The following is an 18,298-nucleotide window of genomic DNA, read 5'->3' as shown; positions in this document are numbered from 1 at the left end:
TGTAGTCCGGTTACTGGGGTCCTTCAGGGCTCCCCAGGTGAACACAAGGATCACGCCCATCCAGCCGGAGCAGGGGGATGACTAAAAGAAGTTGGGTGATCCAGAAAACCCGGCGGTTCTGACGGTGCTGTTCCAAGAGGCGCAGTCCCTCCAAAAAACAATATGATGTCTGCTATAGAGACTGGTACCTCTGTGTACCAACCTGCACAGCTGCTCAACTGGGTCTATATGTCCCTGCAAGACACTCAGAGCGGCGCTTTTGATGCGTTCAAAGCCGAGTCGGACGCTTCCCCTCAGGACATGAACATCTCCAAGCGCAGCGCAGCTGATCTGAGCTCCAACTATCTCAACAACTTCTTCCATCTGAGGAGTGAGGTAGTGTTCAAGTCATGTTCTGCTGTCATAGTAATGATTAACACTTTGCATGGCAGTTTACAGCATTCAGGCTTCGTTGGAACTTTCATCAAATGATTCCTTTTTTGCTGCATGTCAGAAATGTCTCTCCAAAGATGTCCATGAATACTCACATATTTCACTCCAGGTTATTTTTGTTGCCCATACAGTAAACCTCATCTACGTGCCTTCATTGGGTCTCACTGTGGTGAGTGGGTAGCAGATGAATATGTGTTTTGTACCCTGGTATAGGGCCTGAGTGTGTTCAGACTGTTCTGGTGTCAGTGTGCAGCTGGAGGAGGAATGGCAGGTTGAGAAAGAGCTCTCACAAAGTTTTTAAAAATGTTAGAGTTCACCCTGGCCGGCCTCTGCTTGGTCAGAGGAGTATGCAGTGTTCACTCAGTGTGGCTCGGTGCTGCTTAATTTAATACTGACACATTCAGGAAAAGTTAGAAAAAATGACATAAAACATTACAAAGTGAGTTTTGGCATTAAAAATCACTTTGAACAATTCAAACAAATGACGTACTGTAACTGCAACAGACATGCAGTGGTTTGATGTCTCATGCAGAACATCACCCTCTGCAACATACACATGCATCTGGTCACAATTCTCTTTCAGTGATGCCCGCAGAGTAAACAGCCAGTGTCTACAGGCTGTTCTTCATGTTTGCCCTGCGGTGCCATAGCACCCGTCTCCTCCAGAGGCACAATGATTCTGATTGTGCCGAGCCAATAGAACCAGTTAGAAGAAAGCATGACAAAGGCATTTTGTTCTGATGGGGAAATGGACACTATTGGCCCACAGTGTAAATGCAGTAAAGGCAGCACATCTGCAGAAAATGAAATAATGTCGGCTACTGTCGGAGACACAAACAGGAGAATCAATCAGGGTGATGGACTGACACGCTTGCTGAAATGTTCTTTCATTGTGGAGTCACGACAATAATCTTCTGTGTTTTTGTGAAATGAGAGGTGCTTTTGTGTAGAGCTGAAAGGATACACTTTTAATCAAGAACAATTGATTAATCGTATAATTCATTCATCAGTACAAAATGGCAAATATTTGCTACTTCCATGCAAGAATATGTTGCTTTTTCTCAGCTTTATATCGTTGTAAATTGAATATCTTTGGGCTTTGGGAAAACGTGACAGGCACTTTTAACTAGTTTCTGACGTTTTATAGACGACATAAGCAGTTAAGGGATTCATCAACAGATTAATCGGTAATGAAATAATTGTTAGCTGCAGCCTTCTTTAGTGTATGAAGGTATCTACTGTATGTTTCGTTGTTTACATCGGCATGGTTCTGTTGCCAGTGATGTAGCCTCTGGGTCTTTGTTCTTCTCTGACAGGCCTTGAACAACAATTTCTACAAGAGTTCCTCACCCTACGGGTCCCTCAACAATATAGTGGACGGCTTGAGCTCTCTGGCGGACCATTTCTCAGACCTCTCCCTGTCCCCGGAGACACGCAAACCCAGCAAAAGGCCGCCGCCCAACTACCTGTGTCACCTTTGCTTCAACAAAGGCCACTACATCAAAGACTGCCCTCAGGTGAGCCCATCAATGATGCTGTACATCAGTCAGGTGCAGCTCCACACAGGCAGCAGCCTAAACTGAAACAGTGTGTGGGCCATTTGAGTTGTCTATCAAAGGCATCAACGTGTTTTGAATACCATATGAAGGGCTGTCTGATAAGGAGAAAATCATAAGTGAATATGGTGACACATTTGATCCGATTCTCAGTTTAAATCTGCATGCTTCCACCCGGTATTAAAAGTATAAATTCCAAGTGAGAATATTATGTTAGTATTCGTTTTTCAGTGTGAAATAGATTCCTCAGCACATATTTGAGTTAGATGTACCACCGCAGGCTGGTAATGAGCAGCAGATGCCAGATTGGATCTCGGAGCTGGCCTTAATGAAAGACGATAGGTTTCTCTGTGGAACTAGGCACGACCTCTACTCCAAACACGAGAGAAATATGACCACTGCTTTATGCGCAGCTGTGGTTCCTCATTGATCATGTTCAGAGGGAAATGCCTGACATTTGTTAGGCATAATGGAAATAATCAAATGACTGATGGACAGGATGTGTCCAAGAAGCACGGTAGCAAAAAGTAGAAGTTCAAATAGCTGGTAAACTTTTACTGGTCAGTTATATAAAGGGGTCAGTAAAGTGTCATTAGTTTTTTAGTCTGTCAAATGTCGTAATAGTTGGCTAACTTCTAAAACGTAAGTAGTTGTTGATGCAAGAGATCATTAATTGGCTTCAGCATTTAAAATACTTCATCTACAGCACAGGTAGCCACATTTCTTGGTGCGAGTTGAATTCCCACTGTGTGAGCTTAAAGCCATACAGTAGTTGGACATTTTGGGAAATACACTAATTTTCTTTCTTCCTGAGAGTTAAATGACAAGCTCTGCTCTTGCATCTGTACGGTAAATATGTCGCTGCAGCCAGCAGCCTGTTAGCTTAGCTTAGCATAAAGACTGGAAACAGGGGGAAACAGTTAGCTCTGCCTCTGTTCAAAGGCACGTAACCACCCCCCCAAAAAACATGACTTTTTGTGTGGATTAAACAAATGAGCTATAGAGTGTTAATTAGTGAGCTTTAGAGGTGCTGGATTTTATTACCTTTGTATAGAGCCAGGATACCTGTTGCCCTCCGTTTCCAGTCTTTATGCTAAGCTAAGCTAATCGTCTCCTGGCTGTAGCTTCATATTTAACGGGACAGACATGAGAGTGGTATCAATCTTCTCCTCGAACTCTCGGGAAGAAAGCGAAAAAGTATATTTCCCATGTTGAAAATAAAGCTGGGAGTGAGCATATTTCCCAAAATATTACTTTCACTAAAAAACAAGGAGCTGAAATGTCAGAAGAGTCCGTCTATCAGCTCACCTCTGTCCTGGCCATTAATACCACAGTTTGATTGGCCTCTCCTCTAGTCTCGTCTCTGAAAGCTTGTCCCCTTCATCACTGCCAACACAGAGCAGATTGGTACCATGTTCAGCAGTGAACACAGACAGTGAAGGAATGTGAGGAATGTAGAGAAAATCATTTGCAGGGAGCTTATAGCTCTTAACATTTTCACATCTGTGCACACCTGGACAGAAAGTGGATGAGACTGTCGGTTCGTCAGTTTCAGAAATATACCCTGATGTCCGAACGTTCAAAAGAAGCTCTTAACCACACTGTAAAAATAATACATTGACACTTATTTTTGAGTATATACAGTATCAGTCTTTAGGTTGAGTCTATTTGATGTAGGCTATAAACTGACCAGGAGGGAAACTGTGTACATCCTTGAAACACCAACATGAGAGGCACAAGTGATATAAAACATGCAGCAGTGAGTTTCTTTGGACTGTTTGTTGCGGGCTTCCTTAGCTGACTGGTTTGCACTGGAGCTGCAGTGGACAGGAATCAAAGAATGTTACGGCTCAGTAAGATGAGAGAAGAAGCACACAGGAAGTGGGTGTGCGGGGCCTTTAACAGCCTTTCTCTGGGTGGAATGGGGCCCATGTCAACTCTAAAGGTCTGCTTCTTTGATAAAGAAACACATAGTACCTCAGTGGAAGCCTTAGCTGTTAAGGTGGAGCCTTTGCATTTGGGTTGCAGCCATACTGAAAGGTATCAGATATGCTATCCATGCTGTGCTCGGCATGTAAGTGGTAAACATCCTGTTGACAGCGTAGTGGAGAGTTGGGTTACTCGCTTCACTCGAAGGTTAAGATGTCAAAGGATTACTCAGAGATATTTACGATTCTTCTTCGCAGCCACGCCCCTTAAAATGTGCAAAATCTGGAAACCATTTCTGCTGGCTGGCTCTCTGCCGCTCTTGCTCTGCTTTAGAAAGATGATGTCAGATTTTTATCATGTGTTGCTAATATTTCAGATCCAAAGCAATGATCATGGAGCCGTTGTCATGACAAAAGGCCTCTTCAGTCCAGTCTGAGCTGAACGTTCCTCTGAAGCTGTAACTAATGAACAAACTGCTTTTTGTTCTTGTTGACTGGAATCTGAGGCATTTTTAGCTCTAGACAACTGAAATACATACTGTTGGTACACTTTTGACGTCCTATTGTATGTTGTGAAAAATTACTTAATTTCCAACTTGCCATTAAATTAGTGTCTTCAGCTGAAAATCATCCGTCCTCTGTAACATTTTGCTTGAAAAACTCCAACCAAATGACCAAATGTGTTGCAAGTTTAACACCTTTCACCCCTTAACCCAGGGTCACAACATTTTAATGACCCCTTGCCAATTAAGTAGCTGAACCTGCTTACTGTAAAGAGAATACACAAGTGACAGTGTGCTGACAGTAAATGGGTGTATGGTGGGAAGAGCCTGGGCTAAATAAGGAGGGCATTGTTTCTCCAGAGGGGCTGTGGAACCAAAGGTCAGGAAGTCAGGCTGTATTGTTCGCTCAGCTCTGCTTGGCTGCAGTCATCTCCGTCTCTGTCCGTCTCTGTCTGTGCAGAGGAACGGCTGTCAGACACTCATTTAAAGGGCCAGCGAGCGGCTTCCCAGAGATATCTGCATCCAGAACGTGTTTTTGGAAACAGTGGGTAGCGCAGGAAGTGGGTGTATGTCTGTTTCAGTTTAATCATGTTTTGCATGGAGGGAAAAGATCTGCTTTGATAATTACATTGGACAGAGGAATGTTTGATAGTTGTTAGTGAGGTTTACAGCACCGGATTTATATTTGGTCTTTGAAGGCTGATATTTTTAGTTTTACGTTCATCCCATCCGGTTCTGTTATTTGTTAAAGTTCAACATTTTAACAAGAAATAGTCCAGTCCCCCTAAAATGGCGATTTGACCATTTTTTTGTATGGATTAAACAGACTTTTTGTTGTCATATTATAGGTGATCAACCACTGACTAATCACAAATCAGCAGTTAATAAACATATCTGCAAACAGATACATCAGTGTATAAGATCAGTGTTTTAACTGATGTTTGATCTCACAGTTTTTCTGCTATAATCAAATACTAATAATGACATCAGTGTTGTTTTTGGACTGGACACGGTACTTCAGGTGGGGCGACTCAGTTCAACGCCAAACGTGTAACTGGTGAATCTCAAGCAACACTGTCTGATTACTGTTGCTTTGGTCGTTTTGTTTTTACTGCTGATAAATGTCTTATCTGTCCTCAGTATGCTGTCTGTTGCTTTTGGCCGGACCATTCGCTGAGGAGGATGAGCAAGATAGAGCAAACCCTGGAATGTGGGTAGATAGATAGACTCCCTTTGATAAACAGTGGCTGTCACCCGCTCAAAGATGATGAACATACAGGAAAAGAACGCAGTTTTTGTGTGGTAGTATGTTTTCAGGATAAAATTACTTTCGTCATCCTGGAGGATTTGGTCATTGTAGATTACAGATTTTCCAGGTTCAATGACATGAGGGGAATTAAAGGGAAACGAGGATTAAATCATAAGTTACCCCGGTATGTGGCTCTAAATATATCTTGTATCTTTAGTTATTTGTACCTTGTTACCTATCAAAATAAAAGTCATCCTTGAGGTTTTAAGTTCATTCTTGACCTTGGAAACAGTTGACAAAACAATCTCACCTGGACAATTTAGTAGCTGTTCTGAAGCTTTAAATTATATTACATGATCTTCATCAGCCGTTAGAGTTTGTTCAGTTATTAAATTGACATTTACAGTATATATAACTTGTGTTGTCACCTAATGCAGTTGTTGGTTATAAAAGTTTTACTTTCACTTAAATTAAATGACACAATATGGGAGTTCTACCAAATTTTGGGATTTATGGGTGCAAAACCAGATTTTGTGTTTTGGGGATAAAATATCAAATTCTGGATTTGGGGGCACTAAACAAAATTTGGACATTATGACAAATAACATATTTGCTGAGACACAATATTAATTATTGGTACTTGGGGGCGCTATACCAAATTTTGGGATTATAAAAGGAAAATGTTATTATCAGTTTCAGGGGTGCATACAAAACTCTGGGATTTGAAGGCGCTATACTAAATTTTGGGATTTGAGTTGTTATCAAATCCTGTTTATGGCCCCAAAGAAAATAGGATCAGTATTGTGAGGAAGGATTAATGACAGAAAGTAAAATCAATCAGAAATGTTTGACTGCAGAATTGTATGTTCTTGTGTTTTCTTCATTAACAGCAGTGACAATAATTCTCACAGTGCTGACAGAACGCTGACTATAACTGCACCGATTACCGAACATGACATTGAAATCAAACCGGTCGTTGGCTTGTTGGCGACCTCCTGGGATCCTGAGACTCACTTTGACAAAACAAAGCTTAGTCCCCACACAGTAGTCAGTCTTCTTGACTCTGGCTCAGCTGTGTTTTGAACTGAAGTTGGGAATATTTTGCTGTTGTGCTTCTTGTTTGTCTGCCAGCCCACCTGCCCCTGTCATTCACCCTGTGTGAAACATAATGCCAGTTTACAGCTGTGTATGTCGTCAACTTGGCCACAGCCAGGACTGGAGACTCTGGATGGAGCAGAGTGGTTATTGATAATCATCCATCTATGACAGCAGCGCTGTGTGTGAAATAGATGCTGAGAAGTATAATATCTGTGAATGTGTATAGTTTAAAGGCTCTGCATGCTCTGAACAAATGGGCTTGATGGAAGTCTGGTGAGCCATGTAGGAAAATAGAAAACCAATCCTTTGCTCTTTGGCCTCCAGTCATTTTTATCTAATCATATTTGTTTTGGCGAGGGGGAAGGTTAATCCATTCAATATTTCAGATGTGCAAGATTTGCAGATAGGCTGCGTGGAAGGATTACAGCTTCATATATAGTAACTGTGATTTGTGTCATCATAATCTTTACGGCAGTCTGTCTGTCAAAGTAATACTTCAGATAAAGATGTAGGAGTCAAATATTTTAAGATATATATTAACACCAGGGCGTCAGAGAAAGAAAATTACATATTTATTTATTCATTACATGGACAGCTTTCTCCCAAAGGATTGGATTTCCTTGATATGTTACACTTGCTATTTGCTTAAACTGTAAACAGACATATAATCCATATTGTCCAAATTGACTAATGTGTTCTGATTAATTTCTGCATTACATTTGAAGTATATGATCAGGACATTTGTTTCAAACATAAAGTAACAGTAGTATCTGTCACATCATGATAACAACAGCCTTCTGAGTCTCTTCACTTTAAAAGTATCCACATCGTAGTCTTCTTTGGCCACTTTTAAAATCAACAGATGCTTACCAAAGTAGATATTCCATCATATTTGCATGTAGGGCAACAACTGTTATTTTCAGAGTCCAAGGTGACGTCTTCAAATAGCTTGTTTTGTCCGACCAACACTCCGAAACCAATGATATAAAACAGAGAAAAGCAGTAAATCCTCACGTTGTAAAAGCGGGACCCTGAGAATGTTTGGCATTTCTGCCTCATCAATAAATAGCAATGAATTGATTATTCTTACCAATTATTCAACTAACCGTTTCACCTCTCTTTGGGTGCAGTAATACTTGTCTGTTCTATCTACTCTAATACTCTCTTTAAGGAAGATGTAAAGTCATCAGTTTGTTGTTTTAAACTCTTCTGGAGATAACTGATTTACAAGATAATGAAAAGTATCACTTCATTCGACACAGGAGTCTTTAAAACATAGGAGACATATTGCTGTGGATTTCAGTCCAGGCATTAATGTGTTGTTTTGCTTTCGTAACAGCTGGGCTTCTCCCTGATGCTGTGGGGGTCTGATACAAATTAAACCCAGCGAGGGAGAGAGAGCGCTGCGGGTTTGTTAGTGTGGAGTAATTGACCACATGGTATCCGATAGGCTTGGTGTTGCTGTGTTCTCCAGGATGAATGTCTCATGGGGGTATGGAAGCGGGGGAGAGAGTGAATGAGGGAGAGAGAAAGGAGAAGGAGGAGGAGGGCAGGGGGTGGATTTGGAGTAGTCCATTGTTTATCCTGATGGTTTCCAGATGATGGCAGAGGGAGGCAGCCAACCTCCTGGGCCTCTCTCACCAGGCTACAAGGATCTGGGCCAAGCTTATCTGCTGCAACCTTAAAATCTGTCTTTACATCGCTCTGTGCTCTCTGGGGCTGATTCAAGTTACACAACTGAAGTTATGGCTTTTGGATGGGATGAGTTGTAATGCACATAATAGATTGATTTAATATCTATTCACCTCAAAGCAAAACAGCTTCTCACACGTGGTTAAGGCTGCAAAGATCTGCCATCAAATATGAAGAATCTGATTTGGGGAAAAATGTGGTGTTTGTGTCTATTTGAATTTTTTTTACTGTGACAAAGAAAAAGGGGCCAAAATGGAACATTTCATGGTTTCATGGTAGCAGCATGGCTTCAGGAATGATATTGTTGGTGCTCAGTCGGTCCTCCACTTTGGTGCAGACTGAAATATCTCAAAATAATATATCAGATGGATTTACATGAAATTTGGGGATGACATTCATTTTCCTCGGAGGATGTATTCTAATGACTTTGGTGATCCCCTGACTTTTCCTCCTCATGGTGGCACTATCATGATATTCACAATTGTGATTTAGAGTGAAATGTCCCAACAACTATTAGATAGATTAGACATTATAACTGCTACCCATCAGCATGTTTGCATTGCCAATGGGAGCATGTTAGCATGCTGATTTTAGCATTTAGCTCAAAGCATCGGTTTGGCTAAGTGCAGCCTCTGAGAGATGCTAGCATTGCTGTCGACTCTACATTATCATATTAGAGAGCACCTGTACCAAATGTTGTTGTGAGCACAGTGTCTTAGTTCAAATAATATGTATTATTTTATAAATATTAAATATGAACTACCCAATTGCATTTTCAAGACAGACAATGAAAAATATTGTTAGGTGTGTTAAATAAACTGGTTGTGTCACGCACACAGACGGCTTGATGACGGATTTGTGCATTTTTCTGCATTCACTCAAACTTTCCTGCTTTCCATTAGAGTGCCCGTTCACTCGGGTCACAAGTGTGATTTTCATTTGTCGGTTGTCAGTGTCACATCTTTGATGGCACCGGTGGAAAATGTGTGTGTGTGCCATGCCCTTTGCTGCCCTGTGGGCTCCAGACTTTAGGTAGAGTTTGTTTTGCTTGCTCTGCAGAGTGAAAGCTGTTTCCTCCCTCAGGAAGATGATGCTCTGTCTGCTCTCCCTGTGTGCGCTTGAGAAAAAGGTCTGCCATCAAAAGTGACCTCCCACAGTGCCTCATGGTGGCTAAATGATGCAAACACAGGCCTCTAAATGCTTCACTGTGGCCTTAACAGTTTGAGACTTGGCTGTTGGAGCCTTAGACGTGTCTTGCTAAACAGATGTAGTCCTGGAAATGAATGAAATGAGCTGGACGTTTTGAACCGACATATGTTCCTGCTGTGAAATCAAAACAAGATTTTACGTGCTCTCCTCTGGTGCTGCAGATTCAGTTTTAATTTTGACTTGCCCTACTTTTTCGGCCGAGGTGCTTCTAATTTAAACCAGTCTTGTCAGGATGATTTCTTTGTGACGGCTTTAGGATTTTGTCATGTTATACAAGTGCAGATTTCATCTGGGTTTTATTTCCTCCCCGCTAAGATCTTTGTGTCCTGATTGGTGGGTCGGGGCCAGCTGGGAGGGATGACTGAGAGCCTGAGGTATTTGTCCTATAGCAGGGAGGCCTCTCCCATTGGTCCCCCCACAGGCTGGGGCCTCCTTTATGGTCCCTTGGGAACACAGCTGGAGGGAGGGAGGTCATTTCTAATGGGAAAGCTGAGACTCCTTCTTTTTCTGTCCAACAAATAAATTACACTTAACCATTACAATATATCCCAGCTTCCTTGAAATAAACCGTTAAAACGTTTGTTTTTCTTCTACAGCACAAGAAGTCTTCTAAATTTCTACACAGTCCTTCTATACTTATAGTTTAGATAAGATAAGAAAGGTTCCTTTGAAATGTAAGGCTCACTCTTCCAGGACTGCATAATCAAGCATCAAAGCAAACAAGCTTTTTAACCTGTATTGACAGAAACCATAAATAATCATCTGATTCCTGAGACAAAACTACTCCACAGACTCGACTCTCTTGACCACCAACAGGGCTGCTATCACTTCCCGCTCTAATCACGCAGAGCTTTGAATTGGCTGCCATCCAAAGAAACCAAATGGGTCAGTCAGTCTTCTCCAGTTAAAGGTGGTGAGAGGCAAAAGCCAAAATGTTTGCATAGCTGTCAACATTTACACGTTGAGAAATGTCTTGTTTTTAAGCCTTTAAGTAATGTAGTAAGCTTAAAGTGGGTTGTGCATGAGGTCAGTATGTAAAAAATTCTGTCTACTGTATGTTTGTGTTCAGGCACGACCCAAAGGTGAAGGCCTGACCCCGTATCAGGGAAAGAAGAGGTGTTTCGGTGAATATAAATGCCCTAAATGCAAGAGGAAGTGGATGAGCGGGAACTCCTGGGCCAACATGGGACAAGAATGTATCAAGTGCCACATCAACGTTTACCCTCATAAGCAGGTAACAGCACATCCGAACTAAGGACCCCTCAGCTACCAGGGGGCCCCCCAGATGAGGTCTTATTCATATGAACTTTTTGAACAGGCCCTGATCACTGTTTTCTAACCTAACCTATACAGTCGAATCCTCACAGGAAAACACTGCTTCACTGCACTCTACAGTAGTAGGTAGTAGACTTTTGCTTTACTCTTTGTGACTCCATGTTGTTACAGTATATTTCATTGTAGTTTGACCCTTGAGGCCCAGAGCTGCTTCATGTTTTCTCTATGACCCAAACTAACCAGTTTAACTGTGGAAATCAAATCCGGTGGAACTGTAGAACAGGCATACTGTTGCAGGTAAAATGTTCTTATCTGCAAACATACATGCATTTAATTATATTAAACATTTGATTTCATCACTACCTTATGGGGTTATGATAACAGCAGACTGGTTCAACCAAAAGGTTAATTCTGAATTCCATTTGTCTGTCTGTGTGTTTGTTATTTAGGCAGCAGGACATGTTAAAAACATGTGACCTGATCATGTTTGATGGAAAGTGGTTAGTTTTTGGTGCAAATAGTGCCACCATGTGTCAATTTATAAAGGACTTGAATAAACCATGGGGTTTATTCCCCCAGCAAAACGCCTTTTTTTCAGTAGCCATCAAAAAAAGACTGAATTTTCTAATTATTCCATTTTTTTTTTACGTTGAATTATTTATTTAAGTGTTCAATACAATTTTAGCTCCCTACATGATGCTCAAAACAATGTTTTAAAAAATTCATCACACTGCCAGGAATATAATTCTGGTGGAAAATCCCTTTATTTTATTGAAATATGACTTTATTTACATAACTGTTTGCCAGAAATAGGATCATTTTGAATATAAAGTACAAAAATAAGCCTTAAATAAATCATCATGTATGATTTATGTGTGACTGTAGAACGTAAACTCAGGTCATTAAAACCCTTGAGTTTCCAGAAACAATACTGAACACAACTTTGGTGTAATTCTGTTGTTCTGTATGTTTCTTCGTTGCAGCGACCTCTGGAGAAACCGGATGGGTTGGATGTGTCGGACCAGAGCAAGGAGCATCCGCAACACCTGTGTGAAAAATGCAAAGTCCTCGGCTACTACTGCCGCCGTGTGCAATAACACACTCTACTTGCCTTGCATACTCCTCCAAAGTTTTCTCAAAAAAGGGACAGTTATATTTGAATTACTAAAAAATCCATGATAATTAACTTTATTGTACTGTAATGCATCTAACGGTTTATATCCTCACTGTGACTCTCAGTGGAAGAAGAGGCTCATTTTTCTCAGTGGAGACGAGTACTTTGCATTCGCTGGGTTCTTGTAACCTACTCAGTTATCATTATGTGAATAATCATTTGAAGTCTTAACTATGAACCTTAAGAATCTTACCAACTGTGAATTAAGGAATCTGAGCTCTGTGTCCGTCTTCACTCGTGTCCGACGTGAGTGAAGTTTCCAGATGAGGATTCTCTTTTACATGTTTGTATATTCCAGAAATAACTTAAATGAAATGATGTTTTCTGTATAAAATATGCAACAAGTCTTTACTAAGAAGGATATGCAGTATTTAACTGCATTATTATCTGTATTATCAGTACTGGAGGGTACAAAATGTTAATGAACATATTTTTAAGTTGATTATTACACTTTGTGAAGGAACATATTCGCCTAACTAACATTTATTCTTTACATGCTATGTGCCTGTATTTCTGAAGACACCTTTTATGTAGTTTGTCATTCAAACGTTTTATAAAACTGTAAACCAATGCAATATGGTAGAAATGTACTACAGCACAGTTATATTTTTGGCACCCAGTGCTAAGAGAGACTCACCAAAGTGCTTTTTTTTTTATGGGTCATAGGTCGTAATGTCTCACATGTAACACGAGACAAAGAAAGGAATAAAACTGAATGTACCAAAGATCATGAAGGATGAAGTGGAAGGTTGCATGCGCATGTTGCTTTTTGTATTTCCATGAGGCTTTTTGTATTTCCATGAAATTGTGATGATACGTGAATATGGAACAGAAACACCTTATGACTTAACAGTTTAAGAGGTGTGAAACGACATTTAATGTGCCTTAGTTTGAGCGACCCATGAGATTGCTCCCTTGATCTCTTAAAATGTTTTTGTATTAAAATGTATTTAAACATGTTAATCAGTGTGTTCCTCATTTCTCTACAGGTCTGTAAACTATTTGTCTCTAATAACAATATAAGCACATAAGACCATGTTTTTTAATTCATCCATGTGGCAGTATGGCCTCGGGTTGGGGAGGCTTGGGGCTGGGAAAGTCCCCACAGGGCTGCACAGTGATAAAACCAACTTCTCTCTTCAGCATTAACTGATCCAGATGTTACACATTTTTATCTCCCCGCAACATAAAACAACAGAATGTCGATCTTTCTTAATATTTCTTGAGCATCTGGTAAAATGTACTTATGGCAAAGCAAAATCAGATTTGGCTTCGTCACCCTCTCATATACCACTGCTGGCAGCAGCTACAGTACGCCGAGATCCAAAATGATACATGAAGCAAATCCAAGCTGACCCCCAAAAAGAAACATTTCCCTGTGCAGAAGCAGTAACATCTGCCACTGTTAGAGCTTAATTCTTCTGGACAGACCTCAGCAGAATAAATACTTAGCAGAATAAGATCATTAGTAAACTGAGGCTGATGAGGAAAACAGAAGGAGGCGGGACGACTGACGGGACACTGATCTCATTCCTCAGCTGGTGATAAAACATTCGGCTTCCCCCAGTAAATGGACACACCTTCAACTCTAAAACAGCCTTATTTCAGCCAGATTTTTAAGTTTGCAAAACTTTTCTTATACGATGTCAAATGACAATGTGAAAGGGGTCGCTCGTAGTGATGAACCTACAGAGAATAATCACCTGAATCTGAAGCTACCCTCAACATTACGAAGCTTTATAGTTAGTTAAACTCACTGTTTTGACTGGTCTGTTTTGGTTGACTCTCACAGCTCTCATGTGTCATTTTTGGCTGCTTTCAGTGAAAAAGCTCTAAAAAGCCCACTGAACACTACTTACTGAGCACCAAACAGGCAGACAGACACAGTTAGAGACTATCTGGTGAACATAGTGGAGCATTTAGCTGCTGAGGAGGCAGATATTTCCCTCAGGAGCTGATAGAGACCACAAACAGAGCTAAAAGAGAGTAAATATTGGACTTCAGCAAGAGGCCAGAAACTCCAAATGAATGATAATGTTGCTCCGTAACTGCTGGATGTGTAAATAAACAAGTTTGCCATATCAACTTAAAAACTGACAACTTTGTGTTCACAACTTGTTTCCGCTGCCCCCAAGTGGCCAAAACAAATCACATATTGCAGGTTTATGAGACTTTTACTTTTAATTCTAAGTCCATGTTGTTTAAAATCTGATGGCAAGAACAAGCTTGCATATTTAGAAAAAATGACTTTATTTCTTTACAAATAAACGCCTCTTTTCCAAACCAGTTTCCATGCAGTGTTAATGAATTATTAGCTCTCTTGCAAATACATAAGGACCCGTTACCCGTCTTCTATGCTACAATACAAGTTCACATTTTATAACATGACACAGTTAAGTGCGTTAGTTGCAACCTGATGAAACACTAACAGTGTGTGACTCTTTCTGCGATAATGACTTGTCAGCAAAGAGAGGTAGCACTCTGTGCCGAAACCGAAGAATGAGCCTCTTTCACTTTGAAATGACAGCAGGAGATGAGACCACGATCGCGTCCACTGCCCATATGGAGTCTACTTGAGCTCTCCACAGTCTGTGATAGTGATCCTCTTGGAGGTTCGCCCAGACCGTGAACCGAAAGACTCCACTTTCTTGACCACGTCCAGTCCCTCCTTCACGCTGCCAAAGACAACATGCCTGCCATCCAGCCTAAATGAACAAAGAGGAGGTTTATTATCGCTGCCCCCGGACGGTGAGACAATCCCTGATGCACCCAACTGGGTTTGACTCGAGGCTTTTTGTTGGGTGATGCCTCTATTTCTGCAACGACTCTGCTATTTTAGGCCATCATTCAAATCTTCACTTTTTTTTTTCTTGTTGCTTTCATGCAAAAACATTAGAAGAATTCACTGCTTCCACCAAGAATTTTATTCCCAGTAGGGTAGGAAAAAACCTCTGAAACAGCACTTTAACAATGAACACACTACTGAAGCCATGTTAAAGAAAGCTACAATAACAAAAGCCTTCCAAAGGTAGCAGAATTTAAAGGTTGGATGGTTTACCAAAGCTATTCAACGGGACAGATTACTATTTTAAAAAGAGTGTGTATTTATTAAAAGAGGAGCCTCTGACACACCACAACTACTTGCTGATGCCTGGACTGTAAATAGTCTGGTGGTGCTTTTCTGTTTTGGATCCTGGGTAAGCTGCTGCATCATGCACTATGATTAAAATATGCAAATAGGCAACAAAACTCAACCTACAATATATATAAAATTTTCAATTTTCCAAGAGTAGCTACTCTCCTTTTAATGTCGCGTTCTACAGATGTTTTCACATGCATAGTGTACAGTCAAACCCTTGAAATGCAAGTTCAAACTTGTTTGGTGAAACTGACACGAAAAAAGGGACAATATTTATCTCATTATAATGCTGCATAATACTTTACCGACATGTCTGTTTTTGTTCAGTTTTGCTGAAACTTTTCCAGACAGCAAATGATCAGAGCTCTGTGCAGATGTCTCTACAGGCCAGCCAGTAACAGACTTTAAATAAGGCCAGTAATGGTGCAACAGAATAACTCCAGTGACATCCACTCTTATAATGTGTTTGTCAGCACCTACCATTCTGTTTTACTGGTGCAGATGAAGAACTGGGATCCGTTGGTGTCGGGTCCAGCATTGGCCATAGACAAGATACCTACAATGCAGCAATCAAAGTTATTATTTTCAACATGTCATGCTTAAAGTTAGCTTTAAGTAATAAAACACGCCTGCAGGGCTTTCTTTCGCCTGAGCTACACAGAAACCTGAGTGATGAGTTAACTTTAGCAATGTGTTGAATCACAAGTGAGAAACACAACAGAACAGAGCTTTTCCCATTAAAACAAGTCAAAATGGCTTATTACAGGAAACATATTGCATCCATCATGTAAAACTTCACTTTGTTCATTTTTACAGCTCATTCAACCACATGATGCATAATGCTGCCACCTGGTGGTGAAAATGAGTAGGACTAAAAAATAAAAGTAAAGAGTTACCCTCTTGCAGATGTAAAATAGCACAGCAGCCACGACTTTTACATGAAAAAGTGCATAAAACATCTAATCTGATCCTGGTCTTTTTCTTTTTGGCTCAGTTCTACATTATTAATCCACCTGGTTTCCAATACTTTGCCTGAAAAACACCAGCTTATCTGCCTGCCACGGATGTGGTGTATAATGCATTCACACCGCCCTGCGTAGTGTCACACTGCCCTGTGTATCCCACTGTGCTGTTAAATCTCATTAAACTCTGCAGTGATCTATTAACTCGATCATCTTAATGCTGCAGTTTGTGCAGCCCTGTCCTGTTTGTTGTATCAGGTCCAGTATTACCAGGTCCAGCGTGCTTCAGTTTGAAGTTCTCGTCTGGAAACTTCCATCCATAGATAGACTTCCCTCCAGTTCCATTGTGGTTAGTGAAATCTCCACCCTGAAAACAGATATCACTGTAATTACACTGAAACAGCATGCTGGACAACAAAAGGACACAAAAGAAAAAAGGGAGGAAAGCCTACCTGGCACATGAACTGAGGGATCACCCTGTGGAAAATTGATCCCTTGTAACCAAAGCCATGTTCTCCTGTGCACAGCGCTCTGAAGTTCTCTAGAAGAAAGGCTGCATGTCAGATTCTCTCTGTGAAAACCCTCACAGGTCAGTGGTTTCCTTAAATATCATGCAGGGACATCAGGGAATCTCAGCACAAAAAGGATTCTTTAATGTACAGCTGACTCCCTCTTATAAGAAAATAATCAACCAATCTATGCTTCAGTACTGGTTATTTCGTGTAGTTCTTTAGGGCTCAGTGTGCAACGTCACACCCTTTTTAAACCGACCAAAATGTGACTGAATGTCTGGTGAGATTACTATTATAATAACTGATGTTCATATTCTACACAAAGTTCTTGTAAAGCTGTTTGTGTTCAGACAAAATGTGAAGGGGTTTCTGAAGACAAACACGTTAAGCTGTATTATTTTGGCGTCCATACCAAAAGTCAGGTATTATATATTTGCAGTAGGATCTCAAAATGTCAAACAATGCCTAACTTGTATCCGTTTTATATGAAGACTTATATGAAATCAACCGATCATAAGTTACCTGCGGTTTTTGGCACAACTTCGGCGTTGAGCTGCAAAAGAAAAAAATCCTCAGGGTCAAACGTGAACAAGTTGTTCTCTGGAAAACTGCGACTCACCGACTGACAGCAAACCTCACTGAAATGAATTGAGGTGAGTAACGGCCGCTGTTTTCTTACTCATCCAAAAGTAAACATCGACAACCTGAAATTAAAAGTTGTAGATTGTTTTTTATCTTCTCACCTCGAAGGTTACCCTGCCGAGGGGCTGGTTGTCTGCAGCAATGTCAAAGTAAACGGTGGGGTTGTTGTTAGCAGCTGCGGGGCCGCTGCTGCACAAGCGCGCGGCGGTGACCGCCAGAGAACATAACTTTATCCTGTTTGATAAAAGCAACATTTTGCAACGTAATGCCGCTCACTTTACTCCCTTTACTCACTTTACTCACTTTACTCCCTTTACTCCCTCGGGTCGGCGGTTGGCGAAAGTCACGCTTACATACGCGATATGAGGAAGTTTTCCTCATTCAACCGGAAATACATTCATTCCGAGCGGTTACGGTTAAAATCTCGCGAGATTAAATGTGATTCCGAGCAATAATACATGTTACACATAATTTGTTGTACAAAATGAAGCTTTTGCAACGCGTATACAATTTTATATTTTTATTTTTATCTTTTGCTACTTCTGTTCTCTTACTCAAGAAGGATTTTAAATACACATTTTTAACTTGCAATGGGTACTTTTAGTTAAATAAAGGCTCTGAACGCTTCTCCGTCTCTGTGGTTGTGTAACATTACAATCTTGTCTTTAAACTAGATTAAACTAATGGTTGTATCTCAAAAAGTAGTGTGGCCTAGATTTGTACACTGTGGGCTCAGATGAACATTCTGACATAGATAAATATGTGAACCCATTGTGGGAGTTTTAAACTGTATATGTGTCTGTGTTCAACAGAAATATTAATTAATGGTATTAAAGAAATGTGTTCAAATAGATATGTATGCAATGAAAAATGTAGGAGTTAGAGCACTTTTCCGTGGGAGAATCTGGTGTCACCACCCATGGTAGC

The 18,298-nt window shown here is 40.7% G+C and overlaps 2 protein-coding genes across 2 annotated transcripts; one reads left to right on the top strand and one right to left on the bottom strand.

Annotated features, from left to right (window-relative positions):
- Nucleotides 1-162: 162 nt before the first annotated feature.
- On the top strand, nucleotides 163-12,129 carry LOC139303760 (zinc finger CCHC domain-containing protein 24-like). The gene is made up of 4 exons (XM_070927595.1): nucleotides 163-375; nucleotides 1,749-1,949; nucleotides 10,737-10,901; nucleotides 11,926-12,129. Exons 1-4 carry the CDS (start codon nucleotides 163-165, stop codon nucleotides 12,037-12,039), a joined length of 693 nt encoding a protein of 230 aa, XP_070783696.1. The 3' UTR covers nucleotides 12,040-12,129.
- Nucleotides 12,130-14,347: 2,218 nt separating this feature from the next.
- On the bottom strand, nucleotides 14,348-17,736 carry ppifb (peptidylprolyl isomerase Fb). Its single transcript, XM_070927677.1, has 6 exons — nucleotides 17,473-17,736; nucleotides 17,252-17,282; nucleotides 16,670-16,758; nucleotides 16,488-16,584; nucleotides 15,736-15,811; nucleotides 14,348-14,821 (listed from the first exon to the last, which is right to left on the bottom strand). Exons 1-6 carry the CDS (start codon nucleotides 17,623-17,625, stop codon nucleotides 14,686-14,688), a joined length of 582 nt encoding a protein of 193 aa, XP_070783778.1. The 5' UTR covers nucleotides 17,626-17,736; the 3' UTR covers nucleotides 14,348-14,685.
- Between the last annotated feature and the right edge of the window lie 562 nt (nucleotides 17,737-18,298).

The sequence above is a fragment of the Enoplosus armatus genome, chromosome 20 (assembly GCF_043641665.1).
Source record: "Enoplosus armatus isolate fEnoArm2 chromosome 20, fEnoArm2.hap1, whole genome shotgun sequence".
Lineage (NCBI taxonomy): Eukaryota > Metazoa > Chordata > Actinopteri > Centrarchiformes > Enoplosidae > Enoplosus > Enoplosus armatus.
Note: the sequence above shows the minus strand (reverse complement) of the source record. Positions and strands in the feature narration are given on the sequence as shown.

Coding starts and splice junctions, on each gene's coding strand:
- LOC139303760 (XM_070927595.1), top strand. CDS start 163: ATGATGTCTGCTATAGAGACTGGTACCTCTGTGTACCAACCTGCACAG. Junction 1,950..10,736: donor ACATCAAAGACTGCCCTCAG/GTGAGCCCATCA, acceptor GTTTGTGTTCAG/GCACGACCCAAAGGTGAAGG. Junction 10,902..11,925: donor ACGTTTACCCTCATAAGCAG/GTAACAGCACAT, acceptor TCTTCGTTGCAG/CGACCTCTGGAGAAACCGGA.
- ppifb (XM_070927677.1), bottom strand. CDS start 17,625: ATGTTGCTTTTATCAAACAGGATAAAGTTATGTTCTCTGGCGGTCACC. Junction 16,585..16,669: donor TCCCTCAGTTCATGTGCCAG/GTAGGCTTTCCT, acceptor ATCTGTTTTCAG/GGTGGAGATTTCACTAACCA. Junction 14,822..15,735: donor TGCACCAGTAAAACAGAATG/GTAGGTGCTGAC, acceptor TTGTTCATTTAG/GCTGGATGGCAGGCATGTTG.